This window comes from Caretta caretta, chromosome 2 (assembly GCF_965140235.1).
Source record: "Caretta caretta isolate rCarCar2 chromosome 2, rCarCar1.hap1, whole genome shotgun sequence".
Lineage (NCBI taxonomy): Eukaryota > Metazoa > Chordata > Testudines > Cheloniidae > Caretta > Caretta caretta.
In genome coordinates, this window is record NC_134207.1 from 65,736,048 (window position 1) to 65,754,751 (window position 18,704).

The following is an 18,704-nucleotide window of genomic DNA, read 5'->3' on the forward strand; positions in this document are numbered from 1 at the left end:
ATTAAATGTTCATTCTTATTTTCCACCATTAAATAATAAGATGCAATTGAGCACAGACTGTCATACATTAATTCTAAAACAAACTAAAGGGTGTGCTTGGAAGCAGAAGTGAAGCTAAATATATCTTCATATTAGAAACAGAGATAACTTGTCAGTGAACATGCATCTATGCATTGTCACTACAAATCTTAAGTGTCCCCTATTCTTTAAAAAGTGAATTTAATATGCCTACCTATGAGGTTTAAGACCCCTAATGTTAGCATGGCGTTCTGCAAGTTATATAAACTAGAATCTCTGCTAGCCAAATCAAGATGTTTAATAGCTGTTTATTACTCTCTGATTAAAGTTTAAAAGACATATCCTATCACCCAACCAAGCAAACTTAACTGGCAGAAGTGCAATATAGTGTGCTTTTAAAAATAAGTTTACTTTGGAGAAAGGCTGGTCTCTGAGAACAGTTCAGTTTTGTTCAGAGTTTGTCAATTTCCCCCTCTTTTTAAATAATATGCATCACTTCTTAATGGAGAGTTTCTAGGGCCACCTTCCATCCCATTACATGGATAATTAATGGATTACATGGATAATTAATATTAGAAAAGAGTAAGGTTTTTTTAGCTTCCTTTAGTGCAATTTAAGAGCTGGAAACAAGAACCAGCACCATGTGACTAGTCAGTTCTCCACTATCAATCTGATAATTACCCAGGTGATTGGTGCCAACATCTGAGTACCTGGGTTAGCCCAGCCTTAGTATGAGCATTCCCACAGCAAAGTCCTCTCCATGTTTCTGTGTCCTTACTGTTTCTACACTTGGTTGTGTGTGTCTGGGGCATATGCAATGGTTCTGTGTGTTGAGATAGTCTAGAATTCTTTCCAGTCAACTGTCAGCTGCAGGAGAACTTGCCTGTGCCCTTGGGGGAGGGGAAACAGTGTGAAGGGCAGTGGAGGACTGGCATTTGCCTGCATCTCACTGCAAAGTGGGCATGTGCTGGCCAATGCTAAAGCGCAGTTTAGGCTTTAACCATACCCCCAGCCATGAAAGCAAGCATGGGTTCAAAACACAAATGAGCACATACCTGAAAGTTGTGTGTGTAGACAGAAGGAAGGTTTGGGCAAATACAGGAAGGAGCGCAGGCTAAGCCTACCGTGTAGACATACCATGAGACTTAATCCTACACAACTAATCCACTAATAAGACGTTACTGATTCAAAACCACTTCTGAAAAGCTAGAACTCAAGGTCTATCCCTTTCCCTTAAACAACTCCTTAATATTAACTTCTTAACACCCTCAAGAGAGGGACAATCCTTTACCTTGGGAGACTTCAATATCCATATTGACAAATCACTTTGCCATTAAATTCTATTCCCACTGGACACCGGGTTCCTCATAGTTTATCTCCAACTCCCCTACCTACTCTAGGAGGAATATATTCCATCTAACAATATCAAATGTTATTCTCATCTTGTCCATCAGCAGTAACTCACTCATATTTAACTAGGGGGGAGGGAAGGAGGAAGAAGGGTACTACCTTAGGATGAACAGTCCCTTTATTGTCCCATAAAATAATGGAACCTAGAATCTGACATCTCCATAATTTTTTAAATATGAATTTAGTACTTGTGAAGACAGTTGAAGCAGCCGCTCTGGAGCCACAAGTACCCATAAAATATGACCAGCATAGACAACTCTTCAATAAACTTCCCTATTCTACCCTGTCAATGTGCGTCAACTCTGTCCCAATATATTTCACCAGAGTGGAAAGACAGTTCAGTCCTCATGACCATAACCTCATGACTGCAACCTCTCTCCCTGCACTCTCCACAAGTGTACTCTACCAAAAGGTGGCGAATGCAATTCATGTGATGACCCTAATAGGAAGTACTGACCATTAATTTATTTCACAGTAGCCACCGTACAGTAGTAAGATAGTAGCAACTTTGGGATATTAATGAATTGGGTTGTGTTCAAACTAACAACCTAGATTTTGTATGTGTTACTAGGCTACTGAACTATCCATTTCTCCCTCACGGCCCTGCTATTTGTCTCCCAATGAATCATCTGCTGATCCCTCATTTGCAGATACTAACCCACCATTCAATATGTCAATAACTGCTGTAAAGCTCTATCCCTTCTTGGGCTCTGCTAACTTTGTCCCTCTTCTTCCTCACCACCTGATCATGGTAACATGGAGACAGTGGCATGAGACAGAACGTACTGTTCATCATTACTTGGGATTGCCCAGTGCACTAACCAATGATTCTCCTGGGAGCAGAAACCCAGTCTCTTGAAAGTTCAAGGTCCAGTTGGTGTGAGAGACTCAGTATGTTCAGAACTAATCTACCCTAACATTTCTCTCTCCATTAGGTGCTAAGAGGAATTTGTTACTTTACCTTTTAAAAGGAGAGGATATTTAGTTCTTATAAAACACTTTTTACCTATAACTCTCAAAAAGTTTCAAAGCAGGGTAAAGCATTATCTCCATTTTACATATGAAGAAACTGAAACACAGAGAGGTGAAGCAACTTGCTCAAGATCACACAGCAGGTCAGTAGCAGACCAGGAGATATAATCAAAGTCTCCTGATTCCTAATCTAATGGACCATGCTGCTTCCCATTAAAATGAGACTATTACTGCTTACAGCCAACACCAACAACTCAACCTGGTGCTCCCTTTATCCAAAATGTTTTTGTCACCTATTAAATGCATAATGCCATGCTAATTCAAGATTATTGCTGTACAGTGCACATTCAAGAAATATATAGGTTGAAGTTAAATTTTACCCCTTTGTACATGTGCATTATATACATGTTCACACACAAAGATCACAATACATATCTAAGGTAATGTGATCAAGAATTGAAAGATCCAGTTGTAATGCATGTATAAGGGAGGAAAAGTTAAGGATTCACAATACAATTTAACACCCAACTGTATGACCTTAATGTGGCATTAGTGCATCTTTCTTTCTTTTTTAAAAAGGAAAAACAGAAAACTCCCCGGCTCTATAACTAGACAAAGGACAACTAGTGCATTAGTATAGTGGACTAACTGTGCGTTTCCATACCTATGTAAATATCTGCTCTTATAAAATAGCATAAGCATCTCCCAATCCCTTTTGCCAGCTTCCTAGGACACTTTTTGTGCCCTCAGTTTTTAACTGCTTTTTGTCTTTTAAATTGAGCTAAGGTCTGTAAAATATATGATGTAAGTTTAAAATGCAAAAAGCCTCCACAAACTGGGATACAAAAAAGGGTCTAGTGGGCTGGCAGGTGCTTATGCTGCTTTAAATATTTCTTAAATTGCATAATTCATATACCTATTAGCTACATAAATACATGGCTTGTGGGGTTTTTTTGGATACTTATAGCACTAAGATCAGGGTTCCCAACCTGGAGGTTACAACCACCCTGTTCTTTCCATATTGCTAAATGGGAAGGGATAGAAGGCAGGGGACCACCTACATGGAAAAGATAGTGAACCACCTCTGTAGGGGCTATGATAGCTCTTGGCATAGTTATGGTTAATTAAGTAAAAACGTATCTTGGTTCAATAGTCATTTTGACAATGTCTCTGATAGACAAAAAGTAGAAAGTAGTATAAATCTGTTTTGATGCTTATTTGATGAGAGTTAATTTGGAAATATTCGATGTTACTGAAACAATCCAGACACTTAAAGAAGTTAAATATGGAAAATCTGTTAGGTCATCACATCCATCTCCCTGTCAATGCAGAACTGTTCCAAACAGTATATATACTAAGGCATTTTATAGTCCAAATTTATTTTTCAAGCAATGATGTTTCTTTCCACTATTCCCTTTGGAAAAATAATCTGTAAGTCACCATTAAGATAAACATTCCTGATATCTGACCCACATGACTTTTGCTTTGTTTCATCTCATTAATTCTAGTTGGATTATCTTCAAATATACGTAAACTATCATTTCACCACCTTTCAGTTGTGAAGTCAACTGAAGTCAATGGGAGCTTTGAGTAAAGAGGGCTAGCAAGACCATGTCCTTCTAGTTCTTTATAATTCCTTCCTCATAAATTAAACCCTACAGGCCAGAAATAACCTCTTTTTGGACACCCTCCAATTTCTTGACATCTTTTTGTTACTGAGTGGTATCCAGAATTGAATGCAGGTAAGTGCAGCCTCAACAATGTTTTATGGAAAGCCATTATTCACCTCACTTCTTCACAATGTGACACCTTTTGCCTATGCAGCTCAAAACAGCACTGCCTGCCCATCCCTCAACGTAAAATCAAATTTTACTTGTGTTCACCATCTCACCTAGGCTTCTTTTAGCATCATGCTTTCTTAAGTATTTCCCTCATTTTTCCCATACCCATTATCTCGTGTGTTATAAGCCAAAGCTCGTTATTTCCTGCTTACAGTTTTAACTTCTCTAGATCCCTTTGATTATTTCCTGTTCATGCCACCTCTTAACTTAGTACTGCCTGAAAAGATAATTAAAAAGTGCTCTTTACCTCTTTTAGAAAACTCTGCAAAGCCTTCCTATTTCATAAAGCTTTCCTATTATAACTAGGGCTGTCAAGCAATTAAAAAAATTAATCATGATTAATCTCACTGTTAACCAATAACAGAATACCATTTATTTAAATATTTTTGGATGTTTTCTACATTTTCAAATATATTGATTTCAATCACAACACAGAACACAAAGTGTACAGTACTCACTTTATATTTATTTTTGATTACAAATATTTATGCTACAAAAAACAAAAGAAATAGTATTTTTCATTTCACCTCATACAAGTCCTGTAATACAATCTCTATCATGAAAGTTGAACTTACAAATGTAGAATTATGTACAAAAAAAACCTGCATTCAAAAATAAAACAATGTAAAACTTTACAGCTACAAGTCCACTCAGTCCTACTTCTTGTTCAGCCAATCGCTCAGACAAACAAGTTTGTTTACATTTCAGGAGATAATGTTGCCCACTTCTTGTTTATAATGTCACCTGAAAATGAGAACAGGCGTTCACATGGTACAGATGTAGCCAGCGTCGCAAGATATTTACATGCCAGATTCATATGTCCCTTCATGATTCAACTACCATTCCAGGGGACACGCGTCCATGCTGATGATGGGTTCTGTGCAATAACAATCCAAAGCAGTGTGGACTGACATGTTCATTTTCATCATCTGAGTCAGATGCCACCAGCAGAAGGCTGATTTTCTTTTTGGTGGTTTGGGTTCTGTAGTTTTGGCATCGGAGTGTTGCTCTTCAGTGATTTCTGAAAGCGTGCTCCACACCTCGTCCCGCTCAGATTTTGGAAGGCACTTCAGATTCTTAAACCTTGGGTCAAGTGCTGTAGCTATCTTTAGAAATCTCACACTGGTACCTTCTTTACATTTTATCAAACCTGTAGCGAAAGTGTTCTTAAAATGAACATGTGCTGGGTCATCATCCGAGACTGCTATAACATGAAATATAGGGCAGAACGCAGGTAAAACAGAGCAGGGGATATTGAACTCTTTGGAAGAGAATTGTGTCACAAATTTAATTAGCACATTTTTTTTAACAAGCGTCATCAGCATAGAAGCATGTCCTCTGGAATGGTGGCCGAAGCATGAAGGGGCATACAAATGTTTAGCATATCTGGCATGTAAATACCTTGCAATGCCGGCTACAAAAGTGCCATGCAAATGCCTGTTCTCACTTTCTGGTGACATTGTAAATAAGAAGCGGGCAGCATTACCTTCTGTAAATGGAAACAAACTTTTCTGTCTTAGCGACTGGTTGAACAAGGAGAAGGACTGAGTGGACTTGTAAAACTTCAGAGCCTACATTGTTTTGGTTTTGAGTGCAGTTATGTAACAAAAAAGAAAATCTACATTCGTAAGTTGCACTTTCAACACAAAGAGATTGCACTACAGTACTTGTATAAGGTGAACTGAAAAATACTATTTCTTTTATCATTTTTACAGTGCAAATATTTGTAATAAAAAATCATGTACACCTTGATTTCAATTACAACACAGAATACAATATATATCAAAATGTAGAAAAACATCCAAAATCTTTAATAAATTTCAATTGGTATTCTATTGTTTAACAGTGCCATTAAAACTGCGATTAATCATGATTAATTTTTTTTTAATTAATCGCATGAGTTAACTGCAATTAATTGACAGTCCTACTAAATTCACTAGGGACCATCAATAGCCTAATTCTGTTCAAAAAAGTGAGATGATGTCTATTTTATGAATGCATGCTGTTTATTGTTCATGGTACCATTATCCCCTAGAGGCTTATTGATCTCAATATTTCTTCCATTATGTTACTAGCAACTGAAATTGGATTTCCTGGATGGTTATCATCAGGCTCACTGCCCCAAAATTCTTCTGAGGGATTACGTGGGGATGGAGAAGAATATCAGTGTCACACTACTTCCCCCACATTCTTCTAATGCCTCCCCATTTTTAGAAATTCTTGCCACTGATGAGGTAAATACATTACAAAATTTGCTTATCTTGGGATGCACATACTCTATACCAGCATATTATGAAGACATGTCGGCTTAGTTAAAGCTGAGCAAGTCTTCACTTATAACCCTCATTTAACACTCACCCTCATACAACCACCCCAATTTTGCCACTGTGAAACCAAGTCACCTGAAATTTCACAGGCACTGAATTTGCACCATTGTGAAAGTTTCAGTAAATTTAAAGTTTATTTTGGTGAATACATGTGCCTTAGACCAGTAATACTCAAAGTGGTGGTCCGTGGACTGGTGCCGGTCCGCAAGCCATCGGCTGCCGGTCTGTGCGCACATTGGGAAAAAAAATTGCCGGTCCCCCACATCAGATAGCTTGAGCAATACTGCTTTAGACCACATGAAACATTGACCAGCCTGGGAAAATATAAGTAGGAGCCTGTTTAGTGACTCTAGATGTGAGCTTGACTCATACAAAGTATGGATCCCTCCAGCAGACAGAGAGAATTTATATCTTACATAGCTCAGGAAGCTTGTATTCAACTTCCCTAGACAGAATTGGACTACTTCTGATTGCAGCACATGAAAGCCCTATGCCTCAACTGGGAGTAAGAAGGCTGTAATTCTATTTCCAGCTTTCTTTTACGAGAAGTAGTTTTACCTTGTTTTTCCTTTTGATATCTGACAGCTAATGGGCAACAAATCCACTATCAAAAGTGAACACAGTATGAAAAGTGCCAAAATCAGACTTAACAGTCAGAAATACATATTAGAACAGAAGAGTCTGAGCATCGTCCATCTTGCCCAGTATCCTGTCTCCAACAACGGCCTATATCAGAACTTCAGGGGGAACATACTGATCAGGACAAGTATAGAATGATCCATTCCCAGCTTCCACTCCCAGATTCTGGTAATCAGAGGTTTAGGGTCATCACTGACCATCTTGGCTACTAGCCATTGATGGATCCATGAACTTATCCAGTTCTTTTTTTAACCCAATTATACTCTTGGCCATCACTAAATCCCATGGCAATGAGTTCCACGGATTAGCTGAGAGTTGTGTGAAAAAGTACTTCCTCTGGTTTGTATTAAACCTGCTGCTTATTAATTTCATCGGGTGACCAATGATTTTTTGCTAACAAAAACTCGAGAAAGAGGCATATGGCAAACTAGGTTGACGACACTCAGTATTTTGACACTATATTTGAAATGCTGTAAATGTACATCTTAGCTTTCTTAAACTGATAAATATCTGTCAATTCTTGTAGAAAGGTAGCATAGCAGGAAAGTTAAACACTGCCATCTCAGCAATTGACTCAGTCTGATGTGTCCACTACATTTTACTGAACTTTGTCTCAGAATATTAAAAAAAACAAAATAGAAAAATGAAGAGTAGGGTTCAAGTCATTTCTAAAAGGGAGAGTAAAATGAGATTCCAAAAAAATTCAGGATAAAGGAGTGGGAAAATATGTTAAAAGATTAAAAGCTTAAAACCAACTGTTTAATTAAAAGGTTATCAAGAACAATTACAAGAGCAGTTACCTCCTCGACATTAGAAGCAGTTTTGGCAGATGTCTCCATAAAAATAAGTCCATGCTCTCGTGCAAATGCTTCACCTTCTTCTTTTTTCACTTCTCTTCTAGACTCTAAGTCACTAAGATGACCAAAGAAGAGACAGAGTTACTTACCTGGACAAGTAAAAAGACTCCAGAAGCAGTTTCTTTAGAGACGTACCTCACATGGCTTTCATGTGCTTCCCATCAAGGGAACTATTCATATCTATCAGTTAGATCTTTACCTCAAATAAGATATGCAGCAGTGGTACCATAAGGGATAGTCATACCACATCTGTTTGAAGTAATAAGTTATTTTTGACCCAGACTTTAACCATAGCATGAACCGTAATAAACCAGCTTCCAGAAGGAAAATATAGGGGAGCATGCATGCATAGACACTAACTTCAGAGAACTATTGTTAGAGGCAAGTATCTCTCCTCTCAAATGTAGCATCATCAATTGATCCACCCTCCAGAAATTTAAACTGGTAAAAAGCATGTATTTATACAAATAAGAGACTTTTTGTGAAATAAAAAGGGACCAGTCATCTTCATTTTCTGGTTCACATGCAGTAACACAACATTACCATGTGGGGTTTGCAAATGAAACAAAAGAAAGCTTATATTCAGACAAAAAATTATTACAAATCATAAAGAGAAACATTTCTAAATGATTCTATGTTGCCTTAAACCTTGTTTCTTACAAAATCTAATTGTTGGTCTTGAAGTTGCATACCCATAAAGACTCCTTTACAACAGACAGGTGAGCTTGAGTGATTGATATACAAAACTACTTGTTTTCGACTTCCTAAGAAGTTTAGGTGAAAATTTATTATTGTAGGTTAGGAAATAGTGTATTTGGATTGGACAACTAAAAAAATGACATCATATTTTGTGAGTTACATAAGGTAATTGTAATAGCTGGGGCTATTTCATTCTTAACTCGGATTTTGTTACATGTGCAGAGTGATATATTTATTTCCTGTCCATTCTGCTTACCTTCATTTTGGACAGGAGGGATTACACTTTCAAAAAGTTGTACCTAAACTGTGCATGCAAAATATGTATTTGCAAACAGCGTTCCAAGTAAAATAGCTAACTGTAAACTGAACAAACATTTAAAAAGATAAGATCTTGTAGTGGTCAGCCACAGATATTAGTGCCATATTGACTTTATAATGACAGTTCTCATGAACACAATGTATACCAGAGTGAAGTATCTGTATAATATTTTATTTACATGTTTACTTTTTAATCACAGCAACTGCACTTCAATTTTGCATCATAAGACAGGTATCTGGTATTTTGATTGTCTTGTGTGAATATAACAATTTTGACTGTATACTTTGGCTTAGTATATATACTATGACTATAGCTGCATTTATAAAAGATACTAAGAGATACTGTGTAATGAATAACCAATTTATTTGAGCATAAGCTTTCGTGAGCTACAGCTCACTTCATCGGATGCATTCAGTGGAAAATACAGTGAGGAGATTTATATACACACAACATGAAAAAATGGGTGTTATTGTACACACTGTAAGGAGAGTGATCACTTAAGATGAGCTACTACCAGCAGGAGAGCGGGGGTGTCGGGGGGGGGAGAAAACCTTTTGTAGTGATAATCAAGGTGGGCCATTTCCAGCAGTTAACAAGAACGTCTGAGGAACAGTGGGCGGGGGAATTAACATGGGGAAATAGTTTTACTTTGTATAATGACTCATCCACTCCCAGTCTCTATTCAAACCTGAGTTAATTGTATCCAGTTTGCAAATTAATTCCAATTCCGCAGTCTCTCTTTGGAGTCTGTTTTTGAAGTCTTTTTGTTGTAATATTGCGACTTTTAGGTCAGAGATCGTGTGACCAGAGAGATTGAAGTGATCTCCGACTGGTTTACGAATGTTATAATTCTTGACATGTGATTTGTGTCCATTTATTCTTTTACGCAGAGACTGTCCAGTTTGACCAATGTACATGGCAGACGGGCACTGCTGGCACATGATGGCATATATCACATTGGTAGATGTGCAGGTGAACGAGTCTCTGATAGTGTGGCTGATGTGATTAGGCCCTATGATGGTGTCCCCTGAATAGCTATGTGGACACAGTTGGCAACGGGCTTTGTTGCAAGGATAGGTTCCTGGGTTAGTGGTTCTGTGGTGCGGTGTGTGGTTGCTGGTGAGTATTTGCTTCAGGTTGGGGAGCTGTCTGTAGGCAAGGACTGGCCTGTCTCCCAAGATTTGTGAGAGTGATGGGTCAACCTTCAGGATAGGTTGTAGATCCTTGATGATGCGTTGGAGAGGTTTTAGTTGGGGGCTGAAAGTCGCAATATTACAACAAAAAGACTTCAAAACCAGACTCCAATGAGAGACTGCTGAATTGGAATTAATTTGCAAACTGGATACAATTAATTCAGGCCTGAATAGAGACTGAAGTGGATGAGTCATTACACAAAGTAAAACTATTTCCCCATGTTTATTCCCCTGCCCACTGTTCCTCAGACGTTCTTGTTAACTGCTGGAAATGGCCCACCTTGATTATCACTACAAAAGGTCCCCCCCCCCCCACCCCCGGTAATAGCTCATCTTAAGTGATCACTCTCCTTACAGTGTGTACGATAACACCCATTTTTTCATGTTCTGTGTGTATATAAATCTTCTCTCTGTATTTTCCACTGAATGCATCCGATGAAGTGAGCTGTAGCTCACGAAAGGTTATGCTCAAATAAATTGGTTAGTCTCTAAGGTGCCACAAGTACTCCTTTTCTTTTTGTGAATACAGACTAACACGGCTGCTACTCTGAAACCAGTGTAATGAATATGACTTAAGAAAAAAATTTTCATCATATTAAACATTTGACTCAAAGTTTGGGGCAAGTTAGCAGGGTGTTTGTTCTGGAAGACCTGCCCTGATAATGACTTTGAGGCTTGAGCTAATATGCATATGCAGTGTGTCTGTCAGTCAGTTGAGATCTGCAAGTTTCAAAAGTGGTCTAGAATTTGTAGGCTATTTTAAAATGTCCTTACAATTAATGTGTTAAAACACAAATGCAGAACAAAGCTCTAAATTTAAGTAACCATTTCAAATATTCATGCAAATATCTGACAGAACAGGTTGCTGCCTTGATATTACACACCCACCCACACGCACGCACCCCTGCGTGTGCATCATTATAAAAATAATTATAAAAACTGAAAATTCTCCTGTACTTCGTTTTCTTAACTTAATGAGTTAAGGCTTCTTTGTTTCCAACTTAATTTTCCTAAGGAGATGTCAGAGTTATTCCCCAAAATTCTACTTATTCACTTTTTTGAAGAGCTAAAGTAAAGGAACATTTCCTAAAATCTGAGGACTGGGGAGGAGAAAGGGGTAAAGAAAAGAAATGCTGGGTATTAAGTCTCAGCCACTATAAGATTAACCCATGACAGTGTTATGCCAGTTTTAAACTACTACAACTCCTCCATTGATTTCAATGTAGTTGCACCAGTTTAAAATTGGAGTAAGCTGAGGGGTGAATCCAGTCCAAACCCACTATTCCTCAACTTTTTTTTTCTTTTCTTTTTTTTTTTTGAGGGGGGGCAGGAGGTAAAGTCTTATCTGTATCTTCTGGTACCCCAGGTTGCAATCCTATCCCTACCCACCCATTCCAGTAATTTAAAGTATTTGGTCTTGTCAGAATAGTATAGCTATAATGGTTTGCCATTATTTCTTCTTTTGAAAGGATTAAGTGATAGGAACTGTATTGTTTTGGTGCTTTGTTATTGTGCAGATGTAACAATGCAGGTTGCACTGTACAGTCTTATTCTGACTATATTATTTGCACATACTTTATCAAATGTTTACAATGAAACATCAATTTAAGCAATATCTTGGATTGTGGTGTTAGGGACACTTACATATCTTAAGTAATCTTCCCCATTACCAGAATTCAATAAAACAAAACTACTGCTGTAGTATATACATTTTAGCTGGGTGTATTTTTTCCTTTAAAGCCTAGTGAAATCTAAAGAAAAATTAGAAAGGTTGTTTCTTGGAGATTACTGCTCCTTTTGCTTCAGGATTGTAGCTTTCTAAAGGCATTTAAAAAAATCTCACCACATTGTAAAGTAACAAAGTTATGAGATTTCTGTACATTAACAGATTATGTTTAAGCAATAGGAGTTCTAAGTGTGATAATTATTGTGGCACGCAAACGAACAGATCATCACACTCCTAGTTGTGTGTTATAGTAAACATATCAGCATAACTGCAAAATAATACATTCAAAATATGCAGTATATCTTAGCAGAAGAGAAACAGATGAGTCCCCTAGCAGCTTGGGAAAACATGCTCACGGTAGCCTTCATGCAGGAGGTCTTTATCTTGCTGGTCGGTGGAAAAGGGATGCTGCCCCTTTAAGGGATCTCCCTACAATGGGTGGGAAGGAGGCAGAAAGTTTACATGGATGGGCAGGAAGCAGCTGAGGCCAGGTCAGGGTCAGGTCACTGGTTTTCCTGCTGATGAGATGAGTGTATATGGGGGTTATTTATACCCCAGGCAGCTCCAAAGAAGCACTTTTTACCAGGATTGAGCTGGTAGCACTCATCCACAACTATGCAAAAGGACCAGGTGTTTTTCTCATGACCAGCTGTGGGGATTGCAATATTGACCCTTTTCTTTGGGGGCTGGGAAGGAATTTTTTCCTCACTGCCGGACTGGCTGGGACAGGATGTTCTCCTTCACCTTCCCCATCAGCAGGTCTGGGACCCAGTGAGGTAAAGCACGAGATTCATGGCATAATATTTTGCAACACAGTACATAAAACTCATGGCAGATGTCTAGTGTAGCTCTTTGGTATGCAAGGGATATGGCTATCTGATAAAATGGACTGGAAAAAGGATTCGATGGAAAGCATCCCTTACGGGACCTGAGAAAGGGGTTTTAGGGCTCCTATGACTTGAACAGCAGGGAGCTGATCTTTTATAGCCTCCATTTCATCTTATATGAGGTGACAGAAGAAGGGTCCCAGCAATGGGATGGCTGGGACAATGTTGGGTATTACGTGGAAATTATTAAGAAAATGATGATGACCTACACTGTACCGTTTATTGCCAGGTACTCCCAGATATTTTAAGTGAATGAAATTGCAGCCTACCACATTTATCATCTCTTGTCTTTCTTCTAACACGGCTGGACAAAGAGAAAATGTATTATGCAAACTGATGTGGTATTTATATCTCAAATACACACAATACAGATCTAATTTGCCACAAGATATGCTGTTTCCCCCACGGCCATATTTTAGCTCACATGACCGGAAGAATGTGTGACCACTCATTTAAGTAAAACAGGTGTAGTTTGTACATTTCATTCAGTAATGTTAGCATTTGCCAGTTTGACTACTCAATCCATTTCACTGGCTAATGGAAAATTGTCAGTTAGCCATACAGTCCTTTTCCAAATTATATGCATTATGAAATTTTTAGGCAGCTTTCACAATTACTTGACTTCAGAGCATGTTAAAAGTTAACTTTACAGGGAAATAAGATTTCATGGAAAAATATTAGATGAATGAGCCAGATTGTGAAATGAGCTGGTAGTCAGTTCAATTGAGTGGACAGGTATCCACATTACAAAAATCACCATTACAACTGACACCTTTGTAGAATTGCTCAGGCATGGAGATAGCTTGAGCTCAGACCAGGAAAAGGCAACTATAATATAGCTGACAGATCACTTAAATCCTGAAATTCTACTTTCTCCTTTAGTATTTGAAATTGAAGTTCCAGATTTTTACCAAAAAATCTGTTTGCTAATATGTTTTGTCAGTTTGCTGAATCAAAATGGTAGAAAACTCAAGATGAGAGTTGATTTAATAATTGTCATTGTTCTAAAGACCTAAGTTCCTGTTCAACCGTTTCAGAATCAAGAGAGCATTTTTAGTACATTTGGATTGCTTTTGCTGAAAATTAAAAGGCTAGGTGTTGAAAATGCAAGTAAGTAGGATAAAAAGTATATCGGTATCTAAGGCCAGACACAAGAAAAATAGGTCTAGATAATCAGTTACTGTGTCAGTTTGTTGCAAACATTTTTTATTTTTCCAACTAGCTTATAGAGATGTACAAGCTTTTTAAAAATGTAACCAGATCTACTTTAGTTTCACTTAGTGAACACACTTTTCATTTTGGACAGTGTGTGTGTCTCTTTTTAATTTTTTCAGAATAAATGTGCTTATGAAGTGAATCACATAGTATGAGTTTTGAGTTTTATATATAAAAATGCTTCTTCTCCCCCTCCTCACCATTCTTTCAGGAAAAGGCACAGATTTTTGTCAAATTTAGGGAAAAACTGTAACCACTCTGGCATAAACATGCAAAAATTTGCATTTCCAGTAGTATTAGAAACAGAAAGAGATGCATATAATCTTAGAAGATTAATAAACAGCATCAAAAACTAAACCTAAACAAATTACTGGATTTTGTCTTTTTAAATTAAAATGACTTCTGAATGATCTAGCCAGAGCAGGAGTGCATATAGCTCATCCACGTATGAGGTTATTACATCCAGACAATTTAAAAAAGGGTTGGTTTTTTTTGTGCACTGAAAAATCTTTATGTTCATTAAAGATTAAAAATGATCTAAAATTACTACATTGATTACAAAGAACCACAAATATCAGAGGAGAACTATTACCTAAACAAGCAGGTCATAAAGCTTTATTACCTGAAAACTCATTAGCTTCTATTTCATAAAGGTTTATTTTTACCTTTTATTTCCAATAAGCATAATGACCATGTTGGAATTGGAATGCTGGCGAGCATCTTCTAACCAGGTTGTCAAGTGATTGAAAGTATCTCTCCTGAGTTTGAACAAGAATGAAAATTAAGAGTGATGCTTCAAGAAAGAAAAGTATTTGCTCAAATGCGATCACCCACAGATTTTTCTTTAGTAATTTACTTCAGTGATAAAATATCTTACATTAAGTTCACACACAAGCCAATATCCTGTAAGCATAATCAAAGCTCAATATACTCTGTGACACATAAGACATAAAGGGTGAAATCCTGGCCCCAATGAAGTCAATAGCAAAGCTTCCACTGACTTCAATGGAGCCAAGATTTCACCCATATTCCGTGGCAAGTACATCTTGGCAGTCTGAAAAATAAAATAAAGTTTTATAATAGCATGAAATGCATTGAAAAGGATGCAGAAAATGAAGATTTGTTAAACTAATATATATGTATTGATTGTGTTATTCATGTAGTTTTAATGAAGATTTCCAGTTTGAGTTATGCCACAGGCTGCTGCTCCATTTTGCTGCAAGATCCACTATTTGCCATACCTCCCTCTTCCTTTTCTTGGTCACAAGGAGTATGGGAGGTTTTAACTGCATCTTTCCTTCTTTCTGATAGCTAGGATGTTATCAGCTTAAAGGAGTCAGGGGTAAAGGGATGGGTGAAGGAGGTGGGTGATGGGAAGGAAAGCTCATCAAGTTCAAAGACACCTCAAGTTCAGCATTCCAGGGTTTTTGTTGTTTCATTATCAGCAGAGAGAGTCAGCATGCAAGGTTCAGGGTTCAGAGTGCCAGTCAGAAGACATGCTGCCTCAGAAGCTCCACCTCATGACTCAAGCAGTGAACTCACTGAGCTCTAAAACATGCCTGCTAACAACAGCTAGCACCCTGGGGGAAAGGAACAGGCAGACAAGCAGCAGTAAACAGTGAAGCAAGGACAAAATGGTGGTTGTCTTCACCTAAAAATCAGCAAGTTTGCTACTAAGTAAGTTCAAACAAGATGCTTTCACCAATATAACTGTAGATTTCATGACTATAACTTTCATTAAGAGTAATCAATAAAAGGCTCCACACATTGTAAAGAATTCTTCTAAATTACCTAAATAATTCAAACTTTAAAAACAAAACAACACACCAATGCGGTGGATACAATAGCAACTGCTACAGTCAAGATAAAAGATTTCTATTCTACCCCCCATTTTCTGGTGATCAATTTTCCAGGTTTAGTGTCTGCCTAAAAGAATATATATTTTAGGAAGTTTAAGTTTTTTTCTTTTAAGAAAAGTGAAAAATTTTACATAGTCTTCACTCTCCTTGTACTAAAACCCACCCCAAAAACAGTTTCTGCACAAAGATGCTTGTTCCATTATAAACAAAATCACAAAAAAATTACAACTCTTTTTGAACAGATGTACAATTGAGGCTGCAAAAGATGAAACTTAGAATGGAAATAGCCCTTTTTGAGAAAGCTGCTACCTGTTCTGATGAAATCTGTTTTAACTCAGTAGTTATAATCCTTGAAAAAAAATTATACACTGCACTTTTCACCTTTTTGTTAGCTTGTAAATGTGAATAAGTTAGATATGTAATGAAAAACTGTAATGAAAACATGCATGAACCACGGCAAGGATTCGGCAAACGTTGTAAGGTGCAAAGGGAGGTCTGCTGCACACTTTGAAAACACTAATGCTTTAATCCTGAATTCAGAACCTCATGTCTACCTACACAGTTTTCAAGCCAGGAGCAGGGGCTAATGGTGTAAGCCCTTCAGAAGCTTTCGATGTGTCTTAGGGTATATCTACACTGCAACTGGGAGGTGTATAGGTTGACTTGACAATGGACGCAGAGAGCAGCGGTAAAGTTCTGCTTTCAGCATGAACTCTGGTATTTTCTTAGTGCTTACCCATGCAGCTGCAACAACTTTTAAAAGATCTTGTACAGAATTTCCTATAGGGCTGTCATAATATTAAAAAAAATAATTGCAATTAATAGAAGCTTTAATCATATTGTTAAACAATAGAATACCAATTAAAATTTATTAAATATTTTTGGATATTTTTCTACATTTTCAAATATATTGATCTCAATTACAACATAGAATACAAGTGTGCAATTCTCACTTTATATTATTTTTATTACAAATATTTGCACTGTAAAAAAGATAAACAAAAATTGTATTTTTCAGTTCATCTCATTCAAGTACTGCAGTGCAATCTCTATTGTGAAAGTGCAACTTGCAAATGTAAAATTATTTATTTATTTTTACACAATTGCACTTACAAACTAAGTACAGTTGTGCAGTGTAAAACTTTAGAGCCTACAGGTAGAAGCATGAAGGGGTGTACGAATGTTTAGCATATCTGGTACGTAAATACGTTGCATTGCCAGCTACAACAGTGCCATGCGAATGACTGTTCTCACTTTCAGGTGACCTTGTAAATAAGACCTTGTAAATAAGAAGTGGGCAGTATTATCTTCCATAAGACTTGTTTGTCTTAGCGATTGGCCGAACAAGAAATAGGACTGAGTGGACTTGTAGGCTCTAAAGTTTTATGCTGTTTTGGTTTTGAGTGCAGTTATGTAAAAAAAATCATTCTAAATTTGAAAGTTGCGCTTTCAGGATAAAGAGACTGCACTACAGCACTTGTATGAAGTGAACTGAAAAATACTATTTATTTTGTTTATCTTTTTTACAGTGCAAATATTTGTAATAAAAAAAATAATAGAAAGTAAGCACCGTACACTTTGTATTCTGTGTTGTAATCAAAATCAATATATTTGAAAATGTAGTAAAACATCCAAAAATATTTATAATAAATTTAAATTGGTATTCTATTAACAGTGTGATTAAAACTGTGATTAATCACAACTATTTTTTTAATCTAGTTAATTTGTTTTTAGTTAATCACTTGCGTTAACTGTGATTGACAGTCCTAATTTCCTAGTTTTCTGGGTTAAAAAAAAGAAATGGGCAAAAGAAAAGCTACTGACAAGCACTTTACTCTCCCTAACTTGGAAGCTCCATTGGTTTGCAATAAATGAGCACACAGCATATGTAAATTCCATAATTGGAAATTATTTGATTATACATCCCGCGGGGCTTCTAAGGATATACTGCATAGGAGACATGATTGCAACACATGCAGGTATACCTGAGCTAGTTTTGATTGTGATAGCTCACTAAAAATAGGCGTAAAGTTGTGGCAACACAGATGGCAACAAAGGTTAGCCACCCAAGTACAAGCCCACCTAGGATCCCAGGTGCGTACGTGTTGTATTTGAGGGAAAAAAAGTAAATCATGAAATTAAAGACCATATGGTACAGAGATAAGGTTCAACCTTCACTTGGCATTTCTTAACTTTTCAACATTTAAACCAGGTGACATTAATACTCCATTTATTACAGTTTTCGCGTGGCTTGTATTTCAGTTTATTTTACTCACTGACATCTAAACGTATCAATAACATTTCTACAGACAAAAAAATCTAATTGTACATTCTAAAATATTTCTGAGTAAGTTTCCCACCTTGTAATGTCATATACTAGTAAAGCCCCTGCTGCCCCTCTGTAGTATGACCTTGTGATGGAACGGAAGGACTCTTGCCCTGCCTGTAGGAAAACAAAGTACAGTTATTTCATTTATTAAATTACCATCTGTGACGAAATCTACCAACTTATTAATTACATTGAGGGTTTTTTTGGGGTGGGAGTGGGGAGGGCTTGGGGAACAAAACCTCACTAGTTCTGGAAAGAAAAGTCACATATAAGAAGATGACTACAGCAGAATGTCATTAATAAAAAAAGAAAGAGAGAAAGAAAGATCAGGAACAAGACCTCTAAACCTTTTTTGGCAATCCCTGACAACCCAATTTACTGAATGGCTTCACAATACATGAATCATTATTAGA

The 18,704-nt window shown here is 37.1% G+C and overlaps 1 protein-coding gene across 1 annotated transcript in view; it reads right to left on the reverse strand.

The window, feature by feature from the left end:
- RAB2A (RAB2A, member RAS oncogene family) overlaps nucleotides 1-18,704 on the reverse strand; it is an 82,575-nt gene that overhangs the window by 13,548 nt on the left and 50,323 nt on the right. The window contains exons 4-6 of the mRNA XM_048840771.2: nucleotides 18,323-18,405; nucleotides 14,769-14,861; nucleotides 8,008-8,119 (exon numbers count right to left, since the gene is read on the reverse strand). Of these exons, the coding sequence (XP_048696728.1) occupies nucleotides 8,008-8,119; nucleotides 14,769-14,861; nucleotides 18,323-18,405 (288 nt within the window). The remainder of the gene's footprint in view (nucleotides 1-8,007; nucleotides 8,120-14,768; nucleotides 14,862-18,322; nucleotides 18,406-18,704) is intronic.